The sequence below is a fragment of the Cebidichthys violaceus genome, unplaced genomic scaffold (genome assembly GCF_023349555.1).
Source record: "Cebidichthys violaceus isolate CVI_PGR_0920_01 unplaced genomic scaffold, fCebVio1.0.p SCAF_7, whole genome shotgun sequence".
Lineage (NCBI taxonomy): Eukaryota > Metazoa > Chordata > Actinopteri > Perciformes > Stichaeidae > Cebidichthys > Cebidichthys violaceus.
In genome coordinates this window covers 7,324,781-7,349,102 of record NW_027176927.1, presented here as the reverse complement: position 1 = coordinate 7,349,102, position 24,322 = coordinate 7,324,781, and the positions used below count along the sequence as shown (strand labels likewise).

At 40.9% G+C, this 24,322-nt stretch overlaps 2 protein-coding genes across 2 annotated transcripts; both read right to left on the bottom strand.

The window, feature by feature from the left end:
* Window positions 1-5,220: 5,220 nt before the first annotated feature.
* Window positions 5,221-16,023, bottom strand: cdh17 (cadherin 17, LI cadherin (liver-intestine)). Its single transcript, XM_068735999.1, has 19 exons — window positions 15,955-16,023; window positions 14,268-14,324; window positions 13,680-13,775; window positions 12,873-13,010; window positions 12,648-12,783; window positions 11,795-11,953; window positions 11,377-11,529; window positions 10,886-11,091; window positions 10,621-10,752; window positions 10,364-10,514; window positions 9,078-9,287; window positions 8,920-8,996; window positions 8,650-8,838; window positions 8,291-8,535; window positions 7,506-7,636; window positions 7,073-7,297; window positions 6,861-6,971; window positions 6,171-6,287; window positions 5,221-6,034 (listed from the first exon to the last, which is right to left on the bottom strand). The coding sequence occupies exons 2-19, from the start codon at window positions 14,313-14,315 to the stop codon at window positions 5,943-5,945; spliced, it is 2,616 nt and encodes an 871-aa protein (XP_068592100.1). The 5' UTR covers window positions 14,316-14,324; window positions 15,955-16,023; the 3' UTR covers window positions 5,221-5,942.
* Window positions 16,024-17,414: 1,391 nt separating this feature from the next.
* gem (GTP binding protein overexpressed in skeletal muscle) lies at window positions 17,415-19,736 on the bottom strand. The gene is made up of 4 exons (XM_068735804.1): window positions 19,096-19,736; window positions 18,704-18,780; window positions 18,392-18,596; window positions 17,415-18,292 (listed from the first exon to the last, which is right to left on the bottom strand). Exons 1-4 carry the CDS (start codon window positions 19,424-19,426, stop codon window positions 18,009-18,011), a joined length of 897 nt encoding a protein of 298 aa, XP_068591905.1. The 5' UTR covers window positions 19,427-19,736; the 3' UTR covers window positions 17,415-18,008.
* Window positions 19,737-24,322: the final 4,586 nt, after the last annotated feature.

The window sequence follows — 24,322 nt, the reverse complement described above, 5'->3', positions numbered from 1 at the left end:
AACCAGTCGTCCTGTCCCTGCAGCTGAAAAACACCCCCATAGCATGATGCTGCCACCACCATGTTTCACTGTTGGGATTGTATTGGGCAGGTGATGAGCAGTGCCTGGTTTTCTCCACACATACCGCTTAGAATTAACGCCAAAAAGTTCAATCTTCGTCTCATCAGACCAGAGAATCTTATTTCTCATAGTCTGGGAGTCCTTCATGTGTTTGTTGGCAAACTCTATGCGGGCTTTCATATGTCTTGCACTGAGGAGAGGCTTCCGTTGGGCCACTCTGCCATAAAGCCCCGACTGGTGGAGGGCTGCAGTGATAGTTGACTTTGTGGAACTTTCTCCCATTTCCCTACTGCATCTCTGGAGCTCAGCCACAGTGATCTTTGGGTTCTTCTTTACCTCTCTCACCAAGGCTCTTCTCCCACGATTGCTCAGTTTGGCTGGGCGACCAGGTCTAAGAAGAGTTCTGGTCGTCCCAAACTTCTTCCATTTAAGGATTATGGAGGCCACTGTGCTCTTAGGAACCTTGAGTGCTGCAGAAATTCTTTTGTAACCGTGGCCAGATCTGTGCCTTGCCACAATTCTGCCTCTGAGCTCCTTGGGCAGTTCCTTCGACCTCATGATTCTCATTTGCTCTGACATGCACTGTGAGCTGTAAGGTGTTATATAGACAGGTGTGTGCCTTTCCTAATCAAGTCCAATCAGTTTATTTAAACACAGCTGGACTCCAATGAAGGAGTAGAACCATCTCAAGGAGGATCAGAAGAAATGGACAGCATGTGAGTTAAATATGAGTGTCACAGCAAAGGGTCTGAATACTTATGACCATGTGATATTTCAGTTTTTCTTTTTGAATAAATTTGCAAAAATTTCTACATTTCTGTTTTTTTCTGTTAAGATGGGGTGCTGAGTGTACATTAATGAGAAATTAAATGAACTTTTTCGATTTTAGGAAATGGCTGCAATGAAAGAAAGAGTGAAACATTTAAAGGGGTCTGAATACTTTCCGTACCCACTGTATATATAATATATGATATTATATAACTTATACCCGAGTACCGACAATGAACATGAATAGCTAAAACACTGGATATGTCCCTATTGTGAACTGGCAACTGATATTTTTCCAAATTCGGTGAATCTGAGGCGAAGGTGACTTAAATGGTTAAACATGAGAACAAACAACTATGCACTCAAACAGGAGAAAAACACAGCTTTAGGTCTGGATCCCCATCACATTTGGAGCAAAAGCTTTGTTTTCAGAGACCGTATGCACTGCGAGCATCAAGAGCCAAGCTCGAAAAAGATAGTCTGAATCGCTTCGAAGGTTTACCTCATCTCCTTTGGATAATCAATGCTCATGGCATACAGTAGACCAAAGAGGTACGCAAAGGCAGTAGAGAGGTCTGGTAGGTCATGAAGCACGATGGTCCCTTCCAACACAACCGCTACATCTCACACATTTGTTGATATGGCAGCATCATCATCTTCAATGATGGCAACAGACACACCTCTGAGTACTCTTTCTTCATGGTCAGTGTCCTGAGGAAAAGCAACACATGCACAATTGAGTGCTAAGGGAAAGACAAAATACATTTCTATTCATTCTAACTTTAGTACCATTCTCAAATTGTGACTCAACAGCACAGTTGCTATCACCCACCGTACAGTATAGGATTTTACCATGGATCCCGAATAAAACACTCACAATAAGTTGATGGTGAATATCCTCATGAGTGATCTGAAAAAACTGTCTAGCTTGGCATCATGGTGGAGCAGTGAAAAATAGAGCCTGATTTTAAAAGAAATACACGAATTATCGCATCAGAAATAACAGACTCATTAATTTGTCTTATTTATACAGGGGTATCTTATGATGTATGATTACCTTATTTAAGATTGTTTGAGTGTTTTTTACCGAAAAGGACATCCGCTTAAAAAATGTGTCCTATCTGTGATGGAATAAAAATATTTGTTCCTTAACAAAAAGTAAGATTATGTTTTGGCCAGAATAATCATGACATGAAATCTTCATATTGTCCCATGCCTGCCCACTAACCTTGTTGTGACTAGTTTTTTAAGGAAGTATTTCTGCCAAAGAACAGCCAACAATGGCCGGCTGTTCAGGGTTGACTGTTGCCCCCCGGCAGAAAAAAAAGAGTCATAGAAAACTCACTCATTCTTTAACTTAAACATCACTGGGATCAAAATAAAATCTTCCACAAAGTATTATGCATACAATTATTAGCATTTAGCTTAAGAGTTATAGTTCTGAGCATATTCTAAATGTTAAAGCTACTTTAACCGTTCTTGCTCGAAGCTCACACGCGATCTGCGGAAGCTCGTGCTACGGCGGCAAGCGCGAGAATCAACAAAGCTTTACCAGTTCACACGCGCCAACAGTCACAACCCTCCTTTGAACAGACGTTGATTCAACATGTTACTAACGTTACCTCCGCTGCCGCTCAAACGGAATGATATTACCCATCTCATGTCCCCATGTTATACACAATACATACATAACGTTATATATATTACCGCCGTAAAGTCTGTGTAAAATGTTATAACTGGCTTGCACGTGAACGTAACCGCCATACTGGACCATGTTTAGCCGGGTAAACAGGATTCCACAGCGCCAGTAAAGATTGGCCTTTGTTAAATACAATTCAAGTGTCTACTATAACGCTGGCACATTGCCGAAGCAGTAAATGCTGCATGTAGCCGTAAACATCGCGGTTATACCGGTTAAGCGGGGCTGACAGCATTCTACACAGTTAATAACGTAGCTAACAAAGCTGCATGTGGTAGCTAGCTAGTTGAACTCATTGAATTAATCTGTAGGTTGAAATAGGTCAGTGCACATTACTGATAACATTGGTTGTCTAGTAAAAAACACACTTACCTAACTTGGGAAACTTCAGGTAGACAAATAGTTCGATAATGTCCAACTTCAGTCCCATGCAGTTAGACTTTCTGTCCACAAGATGTCCGACCACCACACTCCGCATCGCTTTCAGCCCCGACTCAGACGCGAAAACCCCGTACATGACAGCAACACGCATGCGCAGCGGTTGTTACGCGGTTATCATCAAGAAAAATAACGCTCCACTCAGAAATACTCGTTAACTCGTTTTGAAATTACTTATTAGGGCAACGATAGGGAGGAGTTTACTGGCCAGGCACGTTTTTCTTAGTTGAATATGGCAAAGCTTTGTTTCTGAGTCAGGTTAATTTGAAAACAAGTATGAGATCAACGATTGCTAGTTGGCTTTTTTACCGTGTATGCATAATAATATCAACCAGTACATCCCAACAGGTGGCCTATTAAAACCTGTTCTGCACAACGCCCCCGAATTCGGGGGATCGAGGGCTCAGCTTATACCGTCGAAAAAAATGCATTTATCCAGAGCATGTTATATACCAGATTAAAACAATTCTGGGCAATACTATGATGTAAGCCATTTTTACAAACTCCAAACACAATTCTACACAACTAATATAATCAACTAGAAGATTTACCACAATATCACGTATTTTTCGGTTATCAATTGAAGACACCAGAGATATTACTGTTATCCATGAGACGCTCAGTTAGTTATATAGCTTCCCACCACTTGGTGGCGGTAATGCGTCAGTCAGTTGTTTAACAAGCTCCAATAAGCAGAAGAAGACACTCAGCTAGCCGCTAGCCTGTAGCGAAAGTTATGGAGAAGTATTTGAAATAATAACGTGTTATTATCGCATTAACGCATTAATTAAGTAACGCCGGCAATTATTTTATCGCGCATTAACGCAGATGTTTTATTATTATTAAGCGGACATTTTTAACACAAGAACCGGGCAGCGAGCAGTGAACAGCTGTTTGTGTGGCGTCTCTTCCTGCCCAAAAATTAAATGATTCATTTAAATTATTTATTTATTTATTTTTAAAGTTGTCTTGTTTGGAATATGTATAATAAGCATATCATTTAGTTATCCTACTGAGAATTTAACAAACATAAAAAAACATGACGTAGAGAGGTTTGCAGTTTTCATGGTGTATATTTCAAATTGCATCTATTACACACATGAAAATAGAGTTGTGAACACCGGCTGAATATCTATTATCATTATAACTGTATTTTAACTTCCACTGTGTAAAGGGAATACTGCTGTTAAAAAGAACCTGATTTGTTTAAAGTGTTTGCAAACCAAATGTTTTTACACTTTTGTTCATATAGCAGTACTTTTAAAATAAAAGTGCACAATACATTACTTTTGAATTCATTATTGAACATTGCGCATAACAATGCGTTTAATCGCAGAAAATCATGCGATTAATCGCGATTAAAAATGTTAATTGTTGTCCAGCACTAATTTAAAACAAAAAATGAAGACGAAACAAGTGCCAAACCCCCGAAAAGTCTAAATTTACAATCCTGACTTCATTAAGTACAGCTTTGTGAACGGAGGTAACGAGGCAGAGCCGAGAGCCCAGTGTGTGGACTGTTGTGACTGTTGTCATTGTTCATTTGTCACAGATATGAAGAACAACTTCTGGTTCTGCCATGCAAAAATTAAGACTGCTGAAGCATATAATTCGCATATTATAAGGCTATATTTTCATTTGCACTTCATTTCAATTCTATTTGCAGTTTATTTAATTTTAAACTTATTATTTTGAATGTATTTTATTACCACATATTTATCAAATTTCCATTTTTTTCTCAGTTTTTTTGAGAGTCCCTCCTTTTTTTCTGTAGTAAAACCTAATTATTAGTTATTTATGTGTTAATAAGCCTGACTTGAGCCTTTAAATTTGTTCTTGTATTACCTTGATTTGTTCCATGAATTGTTAGCCTGTTGGGTGTCTTGTTGTATTTGTATGCAGGTTTACATACACATGATAAATAAATGTGATGATCACATTGTATCATGTCATTTATTTGACAAGGTTTTTGCTTGTTAAACTGTAAGTGAATTTTATTTTGTTATTGAATATAAATCAAACCAAGAGTGAGATCAATTAGTTAAACCAATACAGTGTTAATATTTGAATGGGCCCCGGGCCACTTCGTACTTGAAAAGTTGGGCCCTGAGGTCAAAAAGGTTAAGGACCCCTGCTGTACACACATGTACTGCTGTACACACATGTGCTGTACACACATGTACTGCACACACATGTACTGCAGTGCACACACACCCACACAGGCAGACACACACAATGATAACGTGAAAACCAAAGTGGTTCCCAGTTTCTTTGTTTATTGGGAAACAGCAGTGCCTGCTCCTCACAAAACACAGTATTATTGTTAATTACACACAGTAATTACACACAGATAAAACTGTTTCTTAAAGTTAAAGATATTTTCAGCTGTAACACAACATTCACACGGAAGAGAATTACAACACAAAAGATCTGGGCAAAAAACGAATTGAATTATGTGAGATGATTAAACAGCTAATGAAACAACCTCAGTCTGGGAAAGAACTTCAAATAAAATACGTTAACAAGCGTTATATATTCATGATTAGCATGGGGACACCTGACAGTAATTAAGTATGCACAGCACTGAATAAGCAACGCTCTCTTCTAAATAAAATAATGTTATGTAAATATGTGTGTGTGTGTGTGTGTGTGTGTGCGCACATCTATCTATGTGAGAACTAATTCAACTTTTAGATCTTGAGAGTGAGGAAACTTGGAAAATCCAGTCCTCATTTCTGCTGTTTGGCTGGTAAAGATTTAAATATTTATTAATTTATTTTCCATTCTATATTTGGGAAGGCAGATGCAGAAACAAAAGACTATAAATAAGCTATGTTTAGCCTATAGAGGTCTTGGTTTGAGGGTTAAGTTCAGAAACACAATAATTCAGGTTAGGCATGTAGATGTGACAGATAAAGTCCTCACAAGTATAAAAGTACAAATATGTGTGTGTGTGTGTGTGTGTGTGTGTGTGTGTCTACATAATGGCGTTCCTCTCTTCTTCTTCAGTCAGGTCCGCCTTCTTGCCGCCTTTATTTACGCGTTTGATCACTATGATGAAAACAATTACTGCAACAAGACAAAAACAAAATGGAGTCAGCACCACCGACACAAAACTAGATGAACATCAGAATGTACGGTATAATGGATGGCGGTTCATGTTTGTTTTTTTCAGGACTTTTAGATGAGAATTTGTCAGACTTACAGCAGAATCCCAGAGTTCCAGCCAGGATCCCGATGGTGGGTCCCATCCCATAACTGAGGTTACGCTCATCGTGTGCGATGTAGCAGTAGCCCAGCTCTGTGCAGTTACATACTCTCACTGGTACAGAGAGGGAAGAGAGCAACACACATGTCATCAAACTTTTATAAGAGACATGGAGCATGTAAATTAACCATCAACAACCGATCTCTTATCACAGCCCTCAAAATTCCGTGTAAACCTGTCTTTTCCTGCTAAAAAATGCAGGCTCCGAAACACAAGCACATTTAAAATGGTCATAAAAAATAGTCTGATGCATAAAAAAGAAAAGAAAATAGCTCAATCATTTCCTAAAACAGCTGGCCACTGTATTTTTTAGCAAATTAAATTAGAGAAAATAATAAATTTGTTGGGGACTATTTTCAGCGGCGGATTAATATACATTGTGTGCCCCAGTGAGTATTTACAGCAACACAGTGAAGAATGGGATTGGAATAAATGACAAACAATGTGTTTCATTGATGGGTTTTAAATGTTTTTTTGGACAACAATTGGTTCTATGGCATAAACTATACAGTATCAGGCTTTGGCTACAAAGACAACACTTCGGATCAATTCATTACTGGTTTTTGTCTTTTCTTGGTATTGGTCACCAGATTTGCCCTTTAAGCTTAACTTAAAGAATGAACTCACCCTCAAACGCCTGTGTGACTCCCAAGCCTGCATTGTCTTTAATGTTAATGGGGATTGTGAAGGTTTTATCTTCAGTTGGTGTTTTCCTCAGGGTCAGTTTAGCTGTTGTACCTGCATGACATGCAAAAGGACACAATAACAATGTGATTATTTAAAAATACAGCTCAGTTTTAGACCATCACTTCAGTAGTAGCTACAGTTTGTTAGCGTACCGTCAACACTTTTCAGTTCCCAGTTGGGGGATTTCTTGCCATGGGCGAAAGCGAAGGTGAAGGGCTGGGAGAAGGGGGCGCTGTCTGCGTCTTGGGCCTTGATGATGACAGGTTTGGGTTTCTTCACACAGATGAAGGCCTGAGTCTCCATCAGTTTGGGAATGTTGTCATTCACATCCAGCAGCCTCACGGAAACGACACGCTCAGACAACTTTACCGGATTCTCTTCAGAGAGAAATCAGAAAGTATGAAAATGCCTCGCTGAGTCAACAGTTTGTTGAGTAACAATAAACAATGGTCAGATTTGAAATGTTGTGTGCATAAACAAATGCAACCCAACCTTTTAATATGTTTAAAAAGTTGGCCGTCATAAAAACTGATCAACAACACAAACAACCCTCTAATAAGCTATGATGAGAGTCTAATATCTCACCCTTCTCAAACGCAGTGACTGTGACTTCAAAAGACTCCAGGGTTTCTCTGTCCAATTTGTCTTTGGTCTTGATCTCTCCTGTGGCAGCATCGATTTCCAGCCAGCCGCGAGTGTCACCATCCATCTTAAAACTGCACAACACACCAGCAACCACACACACACACACACACACACACACACACACACACACACACACACACACACACACACACACACACACGCAGAGCAGATATTAGAAATCATCCATGACACACCAGGCTGTGAACTGAGGCCCGGGGGAATAACGGTAGTCAAAACAAATCAATAGTCTATTTCGGGTACATGTGATAGTCCTAACAGTAGCAGTAACGTTAAAAACAAAAGCCAGAGCTGATCTAGCGGAACAATTCCTGAGCTATGAAATCTATGCAGATGTGTGTTTGGGTTCAGTCTTCTATCATACAGTACAAAGTGGCCTTAGATGAACTGCACCTTTAAGTATACGGCTGGTGTTATTCTATATTTTTACTGTTGTCAACAAATCCCATGAAAAGACCAAAACCAACAATATATCAGTCTGTCTTCAACTTTCCAACTCTCTAACCCTGTCTGTGGTTCTCAGCTGAAGACCTACATCTGTAACAGTGGGATACCATTGTGTTTGATTAAAAGAAGATATATCAGGCTTTGGGAACACAGACAACACATGTTGGAAGGATCAATTCATTATTGGTTTTGGTCTTTTCATGTGATTTGGGTTTTAATTGCTTACTTTTGCCTGTGTCATCTTATTTCCGTGTGTGTACCTGATTTCTTTGCCCTCTGGATCCTTTGCCTCCACCGTGAGCAGCACTGATCCCTTGGTGGTGTTTTCAGGCACATTCACTTCCAGGATGTCCAGACTGAACTCTGGGGCCTCGTCTACGTCAGTGAGAGACACAGAGACGAAGGCTGTGGATTCATTGCCGTACTCCAGACCCTTCATCAGCGGCTCTGGGTTACGAGCATCAACCTGGAGCTTGTAGGTGGCAGAGGACTCAAAGTCCAAAGGCTGTTAGGAGACAAGAAGGCTGGTTAGAAGAAGCGGTAAAAGGGACGTTGAATGTAGATCAAAGTCAATGAAATAATCTGTGTGTGGGAGGTGCAGAGAAGGGAGAGAAGGTACCTTAACTACGACAAGATGGCCGACGCCTTTGCCATCGGTTTCCACAGCAAAAACTCCATCGTCGTCGCCAGCAGTGATTTGGAACTCGATGAGGGAGCTGCCGCTGTCTGGGTCATCGGCGTCTGTTGCACTGATGGCCAGAACTGTGTGTCCCACAGGAGTGTCCTCTGCTAGAGTGTGACTGCCATACTGCATACAGATACAGAAACATGAGGGAAATCAGCCAAACGGCATGAGAAATCAGAGGCAGGAAGTGGTTCCCATACTTACGTCATTCTTCTCGAACAGAGGCATCTTGTTGTTGACGTCGATGACCTTGATGACGACCATACATTCTGTGCTGAAAACTGTGACACAAAAAGTATTTGGAGTTCAGACAGACTCACCTCTCTTCACAGGTGTGTTGCATCATGCGGTTTGTGTGTTACCTTCGTCGGTGACTCTAACGTTGAGGTTGTACACCTGCTGGTCTCTTCGCTGCAGCGAGCGCAAAGCCTGGATTGTTCCAGAGGCAGTGTCAATGGAGAAGGTGTTGGGGGAGGTGGGTGGATTTTGGGACACGATGGTGTAAGTCAGCTGAGCGTTCAGTGTCCCCTCTTGATCGTCATCATGGGCCAACAGCTGTCCAATCAGGCTGCCTGGAACCACAAGTGTTATAAGAGTAAGAAAAAAAAAAGTTGTTGAATTTAAGGGATCTCCAGGGGTCTCTGAGGCTTGTTACAGTGAGAGTAAATCCTTCTGTAGATGACTGCGGTGCTGAATCAGAGGTGAGTACACACATGTTGAGACATGTTCCACAGTGATTGTGCAAAATAGCAATATGTATAATTCAGAGTATGGTATTTTAGTCTAACGACTGGATTTAGATTTTGCTTTCCATGCATCTTTCACTGGCTGCACTTGTCAGTGAGGCACTAAATTCTCTGTATCATTTCTCCTTTTGTTTCAATTTCAGCCAATTGCCTATTATTTAAGTATACATATGTTTAAACACGTGATCACTGGAGAGCTGCTCTTAAAGTTTTTTTATGACACTTCAATTTACGTACAAGTAAGACACATAGTACATTTACTGTACTTAAGTACAATTTGAGGTACTTTTTACTTTACTTGAGCATTAGCATTTTATGCTACTTTATACTTCTACGTCACTACATTTTGAAAGGCAAATATTGCACTTTTCTTGCCACTAAAGTTATCTGAAAGTTTTAGTTACTTGTTACTTTGCAGATTCAAAACATGAATACAAAATATGATCAACTAATAAATTACTATGTATTATATTAAGTAGCTATAATTTGCCCTACCATTACCAGCTGCAACATTAAAGTAATTCTTATGCATCTATAGTTATAAATCAGTAATATAACATAACGTGCCATTATGCATAATAAGCATTTTTACTTTTGGTACTTTAAGTACATTTACATGCTAATACTTTTGTACTTTTAATGCAGGATTTTTTTAAACAAATGAGTACTTCTCTCTTTTCACTCCTAACATCCATCTTTAGAGCAATCTTAAGTCTAAATCGCTGATAAATATGGACCCAGAAGCACAGAAAACAGAAGAAGCAATGGAGAGATCAAATTCAAAGCAAGAGAATAGAACTAAGAAGAATGTTGGTTGACTGAGGCATCATCCTAACTTTCAAGCACACGTAACAAGCTCTACACCATGAATGTGTTGCGTTATAATCACACACACATCTTACCTGCAGGCTCGTCCTCCTGTACCTCAAACACACTCTCCTCATTTGCACACACTGGTGCGTTGTCGTTCACATCCTCCACCAAGACTTGAATCTCCATGGGTGGATCCACCTCTTTGTCATCATTATCGACTGCAAACACCACCATGATGTACTGAAACACAACCAACACAAGTTCAAGAGTAATCCCTAGAAGTAGGTTGTTGTTTTTACATGGGATAAAAGAGATATATTCAGCAAACCAAGCATGTATTGTGTACCATGTTTTTGTCCTCTCTGTCCAGCTCCTCTGTCAGATATATTTCTCCATCTTCTGTGATCTGGAAGGGGAATTTCAGCTCTCGGTCTTTCTGCACTAACCTGTACACGGCGTTGGGCTCATTAGACTGGACCTGGATCCAAAAAGTGAGGAAAGAGGCCAGAGTAGGAAGGTTATTTACTGGATACAGAGTAGGTAAAGTGATTGTGTGTACTTTAACGTGTTGACATTTGTGAGATTTGTGCAGAGTTGACATCCCGCCACACCTTTGCGATGAACAGAGGGTAAGTTTCCTTTAAGTGCTCTTTAACAGTTATAGGTCCAGGATTGACCCATAGGTTTTGCTGCACGACAATGTGCACTCTGGTGTTTCCACTCAGCGCGGTCTCCGACGCCCCTCCCAGGTCCTGCACGCGCACAGTCAGGGTGTAGTCTGGGTCCTCCAGGGGGTCCACGTTTCTCCTCCTCATTTCTGAATTGCAATTTGAGCAATTGTACAGGCAGGAAAAAGAAAAAAGTTGGGGGGTTGAACGTTAACAAAGTAATGAGTAGATCTCTAACTCAACACCCAAAACATCACACTAGCACTAATCACTGGACAGTCGTTTCTTCATTACAGTCTGTGTTTATCTACATTGACACCATCCGTCACTCAAAATATGTGTCAAAATAAACAAAAGAATGTGTATGCAGTTGTGTGTCACAGTTCCTCTCAAGTTATATGGTGATATTTCATCTTGTTCTGCTGCATACAAACCTGCTCTCTCCACACAGGCGAAGAAGGGGTTTTCTTCAAAGGGGATCTTCTGCACTGGACAGTAGTCAATAAACTTTGTCCTCAGAGCATCAATGCTCTGATCTTCTCCTCTGCCATACTGGATGCCTTCTCTGGTTTTAAGCATCTGTGTCCCTGTTAAAGAACACACATGTTGTTCAGTAGGATGTCAAACAGCTCACAGATGTAAACAGGCATCTTCAAACATTGTGCTCACACACACTCAAAGTAATCAGTGATCAGCTTCACGCGACACATTTAGGCAATCTGCCTCCACTCAGCGTTAATCTTGAGCACACAAGATGAGCCGTGTAATCTGGATTTACAGTGGCACTATACGGCCAGATTACAGATTATAAACATTCCCACAGACGGTGCACCTAGTTCTGACTCCTATCACCTGCTTCTGTGGTGGAGATCTCTCCCGTGTTAGGGTCGATCTGGAACAGAGCGATGTTGTGTTTGTTGGGGATCTGGCTGACCAGGCTGTAGCTCAGATGAGCGTTGGGAGTCTCGGGGTCGTCCTGATCCAAAGCAAACACGCGAGTAAATGGGATTCCTTAAATAACAAAGACAACTGATGTTAAAGTCTCACCACAGTGAGAAGACAGCCTAAGTATGATAAAACAGAGAATTATAATGACTGGATGTCAGTGAACAACATAGAAATACTGCCTAACTCATATGCATGCCAGAAATCATTTACAGGGTAGCCTTAAAGAACCACAGCGGTGCTGGTTGTACTATTTTTGCGAGTGAGTGAAATACCTAAACCCAAGACAGCATGTTTTTATGGCTTTAAATGTAAATATTCTAGATGTCTTATGAATAAGTTTATACAACAAAGGTTTGCTGCGGATCTTGAGTTTGTCATGACAAGAACCTGCCAAATTCATGTATTCCTTTTCACTCTGTCCATGTTTTCTTGTCGTTTCTTGGCTTTGAAATGCAATGCTTTTGGACGCATGTGCATGCAGGTGACGCAATACATAGTCCTCAGTGATTTTAACACAATTACACTGAGGTGGCACTAACGCGCCACAAATCCATGCCTCAGCAAAGGTGAGGTAGAAGAACCATGGTCCTTAAATCACATTTATTTTAAAGTAAAACAGGTTCCATTATTGTTGTCTGTGATGGATTGTATGTTCTCAATAATAATAATTCTTAGGCCAGTTTTGACATTTTTATCGATGGCACAGTTAGTTTTCTTTTTTTTTCTCCTCTTATTTAAGTATTTGTTATACACACACCCGCTGGATTGTTTTCTCTGACAACAGCTGTGTATGCACTCTGGTTGAAGAACGGAGCGTTGTTGTTGACGTCCAACACATTTATGGTCACATAAACGGGGCCATCCACAACTTCATCATCTGCCAGCGCCTCCACCTGGATATAAACACAAGTATGTATAAATGCATGTTTTAATGCTGCTATATTGCTAAAGTTTGATTTTCTGTGTGAGAGGAGAACCTTACCATTATCATGTAATTGTTCTCTCGAGACCAGTCCAGAGGCTTCTCCAGGTAGAGCCACCCGTCCTTTGAAACCTTAATGTCTTCCTTTCCTTCTCCACTCAACCTGAAACTATTAACTGCTGGATGGGTCACCTGAAACTATAGAGTGAAAGATGGGGAGGAGGGTAGACATATGAAGAGACAATTACAGATAATCTAAAGCCTTTTTAACACCACATTTCATCACAGACAAAAAACCCCAAAAGAAACTAGTTAAGTGGTTCTTAATCTAGGGTTTGGCCTCCTCCAAAAAGGTCACAAAATAAATCTGCAGGGTTGTGAGATACTTATAGAAAATCAAAGCTCTGCAGCACACAATTATCTTTTCAAACTTTTCTGTAATCTTTTTGAAGCTTTTTCTTAAATATTGAAGAATGTTTCCTCTAGGATTCAAACAATAATCAAAAATGAAACCATGTGACCAGTTTACCTGAGAAATCACTCTTTGGGGAGACTGCTAACTCATAGACATCTGAAACATGTGACCTCAAGTAGGGCCTTAAGTACATTTAAGTAAGGTTTTTATACTGCATTTTAAAAGCCTATTATGTGTTTTAATGTAAAACCTAAATTTGAAAAGAAACTGCAGCTGTCAGACTAATGTAGTGAAGTCAAAGCTACACTATTTCTCTTTGAAATGTAATAGAACAGACGTGTAAAGTAGCCGAAATGAAAATAAGTACAAGTACCTCCAAATTGTATTCAAATACAATACTTTAGTATTAGTACAATAGTTATTTTCCACCACCGCTGGCATGCGTGTAATACCTGATACATGGGATATGGCACTGGTGTCCCCTCTGGCACATCCAGCTCTGTGTTCTCGAAGGGGCCCTTCTTTTCCTCCAGATCCTTCCCACCAGCCTATCAGAGCAGAGAAACAGGTCAAAGCTCATTGAATATAGTACAGGCTGAGGTAGAACTGACCCTCTCACACTCACGCCCACATTTGCCCTTTTCACATTGGCTCTGTACTGTAGGTGAATGTAGTCAGGATTTTACAGCCCAGTTATTTATTGAACCAAAACTACATGACAAATTGGGAAATCTTACATCCCACTGCATGACAGGGGAGCAAAGTCTACAGACAAAGGCCCAACGCTCAGTTTAGTAACAATTTACACTTTATTTTAGTGTTTTAAATAAGTTACCAAAGGTATTCTTGCACACCTTCCTTTATCCTTTGATATTTTCTTTGTTTGTTTTCTTTGTTGCATGCATGCACTCCCTATGTACCAAAAGTGTCCCATGAATTGTAATAATAAACACAAGCATCCTTTTACAGGTTGGTGAATTTGTGCGTTGACTGAATATGTATGGAAGAACCGGGGAAACAGTTGGCAGTTATGTACTCACAATGCTGAACAGGAGTGGGAGCAACAACAGATGCATCACGGGTGTCATGATCACAGTCTGGGAAGGAAATGTAAGAGGAGGAGGAGATGGGGGGATATGAATGCAGGAGGTTGAGGAGGCAGAGAGGTGACATAAGAGGAGGATTTAAATGACACATTTCAATTTACAAGGCAAAATATTCGCTGTGCTCCGCTGTTAGATTCACATCTCATTATTGTAGAAATAATTAACCCTGGTGTGAATACTTGTTACGTAGTCCATTTGGAAACAATTAACCCCACTGTGCCTCAGTACGTTTCTTTCTCTATTCAGCACAATGAGTTATTGATTCATAAAGACAAAGAAAACCTGTCTTCTGTCCCAGGGTATCCACACATGTACATGCTATCTCTAGGTGTGTCTCCACCTACACAGCCAGGTGAACCTCCCACCTCAGCACACAGGAGAAACTGAAAGTCAGAGCTAACATGCAACGCCAGACTTGAGGAAATTTTGTCCACAGTGGGCGTCAATATGACACAGGAACTGAAAGATCAATGAGCAGTGTTTAACCTCGGCGACTTTACAGCAGCCTCAGAGTTTCAGAATAACACCACAGCCTTCATTGTGTGTTTGTAAGTGTGGGTGTGGTTATTTTGTTTGAAAAAGAATGATAACGAACACATTTACTGTCTCCTTGACATCCAGAAGTTACGTAATAGATTAAATGATAATTTGATGTGTCAAACACAACATAATCCTCACTGTGTCTCAAAGGTGTTATAAAGTGTTGTATTCAGATGGCAACTGAATACATGTACAGCACTGTTTGAGTTAACAGTACCGTGACACTGCTTTGGATAATAGGAAAAATAAATCCTTTCACGTCAAACAAGACTGTTGTAAAGAATATCAGGAGTGTATTGATAAGTGGACAGCTTGAGGATTTGTGGACTAAAGTGCAGTCAAAGAGAAGAGCCGCCACCGACTAGTGAAGGTGACATTGAGTCGTGGCTAATGACCTTTTTGTAGCGCAGCACACTTTTAATGTCACTGCCCTGCTACACTCCTTATCAACAGAACACACATTTTACTTCACTTATAATGAACTAAGTATTATTTCTGTCTCCCTGTTGACAAATACCTCAGCTGACTGGCATATTTTAACTGACAAGCCATTGCTAGCATCACCAATTTACAGAGATCCACTTTGATTTAACTCGACTTCCAGAAAGAAGAATATTCTGTGAATTTAATTATTAACTGTATTTGTCCTACAGAGGATTAATGGACAAAGTGACAAAGCCGTATGACACAATGATTTTGGGTGTTGCAGGCCCTTTCTTTCTCCTTTTAGCGCAGTGACTCAGTGACCTTTGTCAGTCTTCATGTCAGCTGCTTTGACACCAGATCTAGTCTCCCATACGTGTGATATCCCCCAAAAAGCAAGGCACTGACAACAATCCAGGAAGCCACGACGGGAAGGACAGGTTGGTTGTCAGATATGCCAACACCGACGCTAAGGCCCTGCCAAAGTCAAGTGAAGATCAGAGCACTTTTAAAACAAACTGAAAGCACCCGACACATCAAACTCAGCCTGTTTAAACCAACGGAGGCAGTCCAGTTTGTGTCCTATTCACATGGCAAAATCTACTCCAAAAGACTCAGCATTTCCAAAGCTGGAAGACAGGAGAGTGAGGAGACTTACCTTACTGGAGAGATTGAGCGAGTCACTCCTCAGGCTTCAGAGTCATCAGAGCAGCCCCATCCTTTTCTGGTCAAACGTTAACCAAGTGTTAACCAGCAATGTTTTATTGGATCTAATGATTGTCTAATCACCCTGCCCTCATGTGGAGCTAACCAATAGGGGAGTAGCTGACGAGAGAAGACCAGAAGAACAGAACAATTGTACGTACAGTACAGTAATAGACGAACCCATTAAAACTTAATATTAGCTGCTGATTTTACATAAATCCTTATATATTGAGTTCTGTTGGTGGGTTATAGTTGCAAAAAAACAAACCGGTTGAAGGAATCTCTCATCAGACAAGTACTTTTACACTGCATGTGTGTAAATTGTGAACAAATAAGGGTTAATAGTTGGGTAAATTTCTCTAGATATCTGCTATTCCGCTTTTAAGTTGATAATTTCCCCTCAGACTTTGACCTATGCACCTCTGCACCGTTTCCTGTCAGATTTTCCATTAGTAGCAGAGCCTGATAAGGAGCTGTGTGTGCGCACAATAGGACTATCAGATTACACTGACAATCCTTTGCATCATAAGAATGCAAACCTCAGGGGTCATCTGGTGTGATTCAGCAGGTCAAGGCATACACTATAAAACTGTTTAACAGCAGGTGTGAGTCCAGCTTTGTCTCTAAACTTTTCCACCGCTAAAAAAAGTGTAAAAGTGAATGCCACAGAAATACCTGAAAGAGCCTTTTCTTTTCTCATCGAGTGTTTTCCTTCAACTTCACTGTGACCCAACATCACATATGGCTGGGATTATCTTCCAAACGACCTGATGCACACCACCCCATCATCCTTGGCTGAAAGCAGGGAGCTTTACAAGCTGCTCGGAAACAAGGCAGAGATTTGAGTGAATCTGCAACAGTATAACAATTTCTTATATAGCCTTTGAGTGAGTCACCATTTCACAGCTCCGTTATTTAACCACAACCTGTGACTGCAGTGTTGACGGTTCATGGAGCCATTAATTCAGATGGACTCGGTTATGTAAAGCTTGGTTCCATGTACGCTGAGGAGAGAGATTCTGGCCAATGTGAATCAACACCATCTGCCTGACCGAACATACAAAACACACTTCCCGGCCTCCTCTGAATGTTACCGTGGCAACATATTTTATTGCTTTTACTACAAAACTGAGTTTGGAATCAGGACAGGCTGTCTGAGCAGGATGTTCGGTGTCACGCTGTTACCCAAATCTCTGAGCGGTCAAATCACTGTCCTCAATCAGCTGACATCCACCCACACGGAACTAAAATTGTTTCTGACAGTTCAGCTTTAATGTCACCTGACTCATCACAGTTGTGTTCTGGTTTGCATAAGTGTGTCTCTTTTGTGTCAAAGCTGAGTCACCCATGGCAATATCTCATTAGCGGGGTTGAGATGACAGACGAAAGAGACGTGTTTTTTTTTCTCTCAAATTGGATGATGTCACTTTATTTCAAAGAGCAACATTGAAACATACAAGTAACAAAATACAATGCATCATCTTTAATATATTTACAGTCAGTGCAAAACACAACACATCACAAATCAAAAGTAAAGACAGTCAAAAAAATATCATCGTGCAAATCACCAATAGCTTATGAGTGGTAATCATCAACAGATGACAAATTAGGCAGGAATGAGAGCAAAATGATGAGGAAAGAGAGACTAATATTAATGTATCTGTTCAAAAACATAACATCCATCTCTCCGTTTCCATCAGTAGATTTCTAACCTCCGAAGTTCATGCCACACAGTCTTTGCAACAGGAAAACGTCACTTTATCAGCCGATTGTCCGGTCCATCACAGAGGCTGAGCTCAGTCCACCTAGTCCAGTTTAGTCTGCAACATCTGGATGGCAGTGCAGAAAGGTTGCAAACACCTCTCACGTACACCAGGCTGGCTCTATGTGAACACACTGAGGTCTGAGCCATCCGACTTTTAGCCCCTCAGAAGCAGGCGTCCACAATTTCTGATCTCCAGGCTCAAAGCTGTGGCGTACAGTTAAAAACAAGTTGTTGTCATGTTTCTACAGCACAGAAAGATCATGACAGGACTTAGATTTCAGCCAGCACGCCACACTGGGATTGTTCTTTGCAACCACCTTGTCCAGGAAGCGTTTGGCCTTCATAGGAAGGCTCTCACGGCGTGCGTTACGGTGTGCGTGCCTGCGACGCCTGTTGGCTTCCTCGGAGTCTCGCCGTAGACGCAGCTGTCGCACCATCCCGTGAAAAGCTTCCCAGACGTTGTGCTGCATGGCGGCTGAGGTCTCGATAAACTTGCAGTCAAACACAGCAGCGCAGGTACGACCCTCTGAAAACACAAAAGGCTCATGATCAGTACTTGCATATCTGGGGAAAAAACCTCTCAGTGAACATAGCTCACAAGAAGACAGGAACTGTGACTCCTCACCGCTGACTGACACCTCTCTGCGTCGCACCAGGTCACATTTGTTCCCCACCAGGATGATCGGGGTGTGCTGCGCGGGACGAAACCGCCGCAGGGTTATCCGGAGCTCGGAGGCTCGCAGAAATGAGGCGCGGTCAGTCACAGAGTACAGCAACAGGTAGGCATCGCCTGTCTGCATGTAGTGCTCCTGAGCCCACTCGTGGTCAGTCTGCAAAGACAAACAGTTAAATAAGGGATTTACAGTACTATGTACTATATGTATAATATGTACAATATATAAATTACACAAGTTGACGCAGCTGCTTTTCATCTCACCTCTGCATCCCATGTGTCCAGCAGAGTTATAGTTGCAGGCTCTCCATCCACTTTAATTTCCTTTTCACACACTTCATCTGAAATTATAGACACAACAAGAAAAGGTTTACATTTGTATAATTACAGACTTAGTCGTTTTGGTGACAGCAATGTTTCATACTATCAATATAATTATAACATTATCGGAAATAAACAAGTGCATGGTGCTCAATACAGAGATTATTAGTGACATTTTCACATTGGATCAATTATGTCTATGTATTTATAAAAAAAATATGCAAGTGTTATCATTTATTTATAGGGATTTGGTTTGCTTGTATTCATCTAAACTTTATTCTAAAAATAAGACCGATCTGCTTGTCAATAATACCTTTCAGTTCTCTTTTTCTTACCTCCACACAGCTCGCAGTCGTCGCTGTCCATGCTGTCCGCTGCCCCGGCGAAGATGCTGCTGAACGCCGTTTTGCCCACCCCGCTGGCACCTAACAGCACCACCCGGTACGGGCCCCCGGGTCCCACCGGTTCCCCGGTGGAGTCGGTGGAGATGACGGAGTCCGAGGACGACCAGCTCCCGTCCGACTCCCCGGCGGAGCTGGTGCAGGACTTGGAGCGCGAGATGCATGCGGGTACCCGGGCCAGGAGGCTGTCGCCCGGGTCGCAGATGCTCCACCGGTGGAGCTCCGTCTGCAGGCGGAGGCTGTGCCGGCGCACACTGGACAGCATGGTGCCAGGGACGAAATGAGGATGAGGCGGATTAACCAACAGCGCGGGGGATAATTCGCGAGGTGGTGCTTTAATCGTTTTTAGGTGAAACACCCTCAAAAGCAAAAGTCAAAGCGAGTGGATTGCTTCCTTAAAAGTTGCTTTTACAGCTTCAGATGATCGTCATAAACGTCCGTTAAATTCACTTACTGGTTTTTTTTTAAGAGTAACTCGAGCAATGCAAAAACACTTGGCTGGTAAAAGGCAGAGCGACATCTACAGCTGGCGTCTTCTTCATGTGTCTGCTGCAGTCTGTGATCAGTAATCTCCATCAGAGTGTTTCTGTAATGCTCTGATGGGGTTTCCCTGTGGTTTTTATGAGGAGGAGGAGGAGGAGGAGGAGGAGGAGGAGGAGGAGGATGTCACACAAGTGGAGCAAGAGTGGTGACTGTGATGGGCATTTTATTGTTTTGACTCGCACACTATCAGGCCATGGGCTACTGTTCGGCTCATATTTACACCAACAGGGTACTGACTTGTGCAACAGGAACATAAAACACGGGATTATGTAACTTTTGAGAGAAGAAACAGCAGTTTCCCCATTAGCGTATTGAGTTAAGTAAAGCTGTGTTTTGTTTCTTCAGAAGTCAACTTTTCATATCTTAAGGTTTGTTTTTACAACCTTAGTTGGTCTCGTATGACCAATATGGTGGCTAATGTTAATAGTAAAATATATTTCTACATCACATTTATGTCAAAGCTACAGTTACTAGTTACTTCGTGGATTCAGGAATTTATAAAAAAACCTATGACCAGTTTATAAAATATAAATTAGTTATAACAGCTTAAATGCTGCTTACCTCTGAATTAAACAAAAACTATGGCGTGGATCCTTTTACTCATCTAGAAGTCAAGTTCAATTAACAAGCACTCTGATTCTACCTTATCTTTTAAAATCATTAATCTTGTACGAACCATGCAAGCTGAGCGTATAGTTTGGCTCATTAAAAACTAATTTGTGTAATTTCTTTCCGTGCAGACAAAATAAACTGAGTGAACTCAGCAATTTGTGACGCAATGTTCAGCAACAAGTGGAAAAAGATCTTGCTTTGCCGCCAGCATTGATCTTTCCACCTACATTTCTAACAGTCGGCATGATTGCGACATGAGGCTGTCGAGAGGAATTTTGATAGCGAGGAATCACTGAACTAGAAGAAGACAGCAGTTTGTGATAATGTGGATAAACATGGGATGAATCGGACATCACAGGCTACAGGAATGGTGTTAAGGTGCTAGATACAAGATTTGGGAGCGTTTCTATTGACTCTTAACAGTTCTCAACATGGCGACATTACTCCACTATATCATTCTACATAGCAAATAGTTGTTTACTGCAATATTAACGCTCTGAATACCTATAATGCACCTTTTAAAAGAGTTTTTGAGGTATTTATTTCAACCTAGAGCTGCGAAAAATGAGTCGATTACTGGATAAGTAAAAAAAGAATATGATTTTGATTATCAATCTTTAAGTATTTTTTTCAAGTAAAACTGCCACATTTTCCCAACTTACAGCTTCCAATTGTAAGAATCTGCTGCGTTTCTTCATGTTAATTTGATGCCAACACCTTGGGCATTTTTTACTATTTTCTGACATTTACCATTGTATTTATCTTATTCACAAAATTAATTGATAAATACTAATAATAATAGTATTTTGTTCCAGCCCATTTTCAATGTGTACACAAGCTAAGGGGAACCTGCATCTGCTTTCCTTCCTCTCACATTAGAGGCTGATTTAGTTTGTATATGAATTATTCAGTAATTTATGTCTCTAAATTAAATTTATTTATAAATGAGTTCTGTGCAGGTGCCAACGTGGATAACAAACCTCTGCTGCTGCCTGTCCAACCTGACGGATGATTAACAGACATGCCACATCTCAACTTGGGCCAATAAAGAAAGCATCAATTATTTTCAGATCCCACTTCATCCATCTTGAACTTTACCTTGACACACAGATGACAAATATCATGAAGCGGTACTCTGGGGGCAACTTCAATTCACAAAACTTACAAATGAGTTTGACATTAAACAACAAAACACATTTATAGATGATTTCTTATGTGTAGTTCTGTGACTGTTGTGAGTGAAAACAGTGTCTTTCAATATGTTCTGCAGAGTGTTTTCAGTGGCAGAATATCTAAACATAGCTCCCCATGCAGCGCTACTAAATAAAAGCTCTGACAAGAGGCTTAAGGAAATCTACTGCCAGCAGCAGCAGCAGCATACTGTTAATGGTTGGAAACCACCAGTTGGTATTTGTTGAATGATCCATCTAGCAACACACACACAAACTGTCCACAGAGACCCTGCATCGCATAACATCATTCTCGACCCGCAACCATCAGATTTTCATTTGCCAAAGCGCTTGTTGTGTGAGAGACAGAGCGACTGAGAGTGGGAGAGTTATTACAGTAATTGTGGGATTACGCAGCTTTTTTTTTTTTTTTTTTCAGCTGTTGTTTTTCAGGACTTCTGGATCGGGTTGTGGCCTCATCCGCGAGACCTGCTGCTCTGTATTACAGCCCCGATCTGGTCTGCCTGACAGATGATCGGGCAACATTAAATCCTTGTTAAGTGCTGGAGCAGGACCAGGATCAGGAGAGGGGGGGTTATGCTGAGAGTTGGCTGCAGACTGGCAGAGTCATAGTGATGGCTATTGATGGGAGCCGAGTGTGAAGTGACCTCTTTCTTTCCAGCTTTCACTTGATGTAAAACAAACCCTCATACGTAAGTCTAATAAGGTCAGACAAACAGGAGCAGAACAGTCGACATAACAGGGAAACAAACGTGTGCATTCATAAAGACCACATAAAAACAATAGACAAAGTCCTATTTTTTTACTGAGCACATAAAAATGCAACCTTTAAAAAGATGAACATAAGACTACAACAGCTATTTTTATTCTTTACTATGAATAAAAACAAATATATAAACTATTTATACTTCTATTTGGTTGGGCTCAGTTGTTTTCAATATAAACAATCAAACCAAGTTACTGCACACCAGCTCACCAAGCAGTGAATAGATCTGTACCAACCAGCGAGTTTGAAAACAAGTCACTCAAAGAGATCTCGCTGCTGAAACAATGTACAGTCAGTTTTATAGCAGTGACCTGGTTTCAGATTTCTTTCACCTCTTCCGGTTCAGATGTGGGCCAAGGAGGACATTACACAATCAAAGCCTTTAGAAGACATTTTCACAGGGCGACTGCTAAGACTGCTGTAAAGCGAGGTCAAGGTGGACAAATCCAATGGAGGGAGATAGATAGATAGATAGATAGATAGATACAATAAACTTGTATATTTGATGTGGATCTAAATGAGTCTGCTGTTTTTTTTTTGTTTTTTTTTACTTTATTCAGCATTACTCTACTAGTTGCTGCACATTTCAGGTAATAAATTGCACTTATTGATGAACCATTTATCAACTGGTGCTGAAAACAGACAGCACAGGCAATATTTTCACCAGAATCCCTACACAGCCTCATCTGCATCAAAATATCAAAGGAAAGCTAAAAGCACACTGCCTATGCTTGCTAAATCTAGGGCTGCAAAATATTAAAGTATTGATTATGAATTCTTATATTGAGAGCCCAAGGTAACAGCTCCAAATCCTTTTTTTTTTGGTCCAACCAACAGAACAAAACTCAAAGCTATTCAGTTCACTGTGATTTAAGTCGTCACGTTTGAGAAGCTGGAACCATGGAATCTGTGTCTAAGTACAAAGCAGTAGAGAAACACAATAATGGGACAACAATCGTAAGGGTGTGTGGTATTTGTACACACAGAGGAGTCATGTGTACCTCAAACCTCAATTATATTTCCATCCAATTTGAAATGTCTCATCTTAGATAATCTCTTATTACTTGATCAGATAATAAAATCAAAATGGAGGTACAAAGCTTTAAAGTAAATCATGTTCTGGCTTCTAAGCCTCGCTCTCTAAACCTCTATGAAGAGAGCAGTACAGAAGAGACAATAACAGGGACGAAGAATACCATAAGTAGGGCAATCAATATCATCTCATCTGAAGGGAGGACAGCCCAACAAACTGATCCTGAACTTGTGTTTCAAAAAGACAGTGAGCTGCTGAGGATATCTCTACCGATGCACCAGTATCTTAATATCTCCTCTAGAAACATGTGCAGCTTGAACGTCAAAACAACTGCATCTCTTTCTCCCCGTCCAGCAGTGGAAAGTCATTCATTCAATCCGTACACCAAGTCTTCCAGTTGTCTGGCTGCAACGCACGGCTTAACAGAGAGATTGGCAACCGGCTAGTGAGAGCTTTACAGAGATCGACAGAAACATTCCGACTCATGGACACACCGGCACATGGCCTCTGAGACTATTGGAGGAGTGATTTGGATCAATACCCCAATTGGCCGAGTGGCACTCGTCTGCCCAACACGTGTCCAATACCAAAGTGCTGCAACACAGAGTGGGATTCCTCTGCAACACAAACAGTAGATTACATTGCCAAAGCTCAGAGGCTCAATTCTTAGCCATGCTAGTGGCTCAATAGAGACGTCCGTGCTTTGGTCGGTCCTGACTGAAATACCTGAACAACTAGTTGCTAGCATGACTGAAGATTCTTAGTATTGTTTTATTATCCAAAACTGATGGGCTTCAAGAGGCCTGCACAAGACTTCACAGACTATACATGATAAATATATATAATAAATATGTAAACTTTGCATTCTGGCATTGGACTGGCACTAACAGTTTAAAGTCACACTGTGTCCACAGAGAAACAGCCACACACACAAAGCTACAACTGTCATATGCATAAAGGAAAAGCTGAACATCCCAGAGACCCATCTATTACATAACTAAGTTGCTTAACAATCAC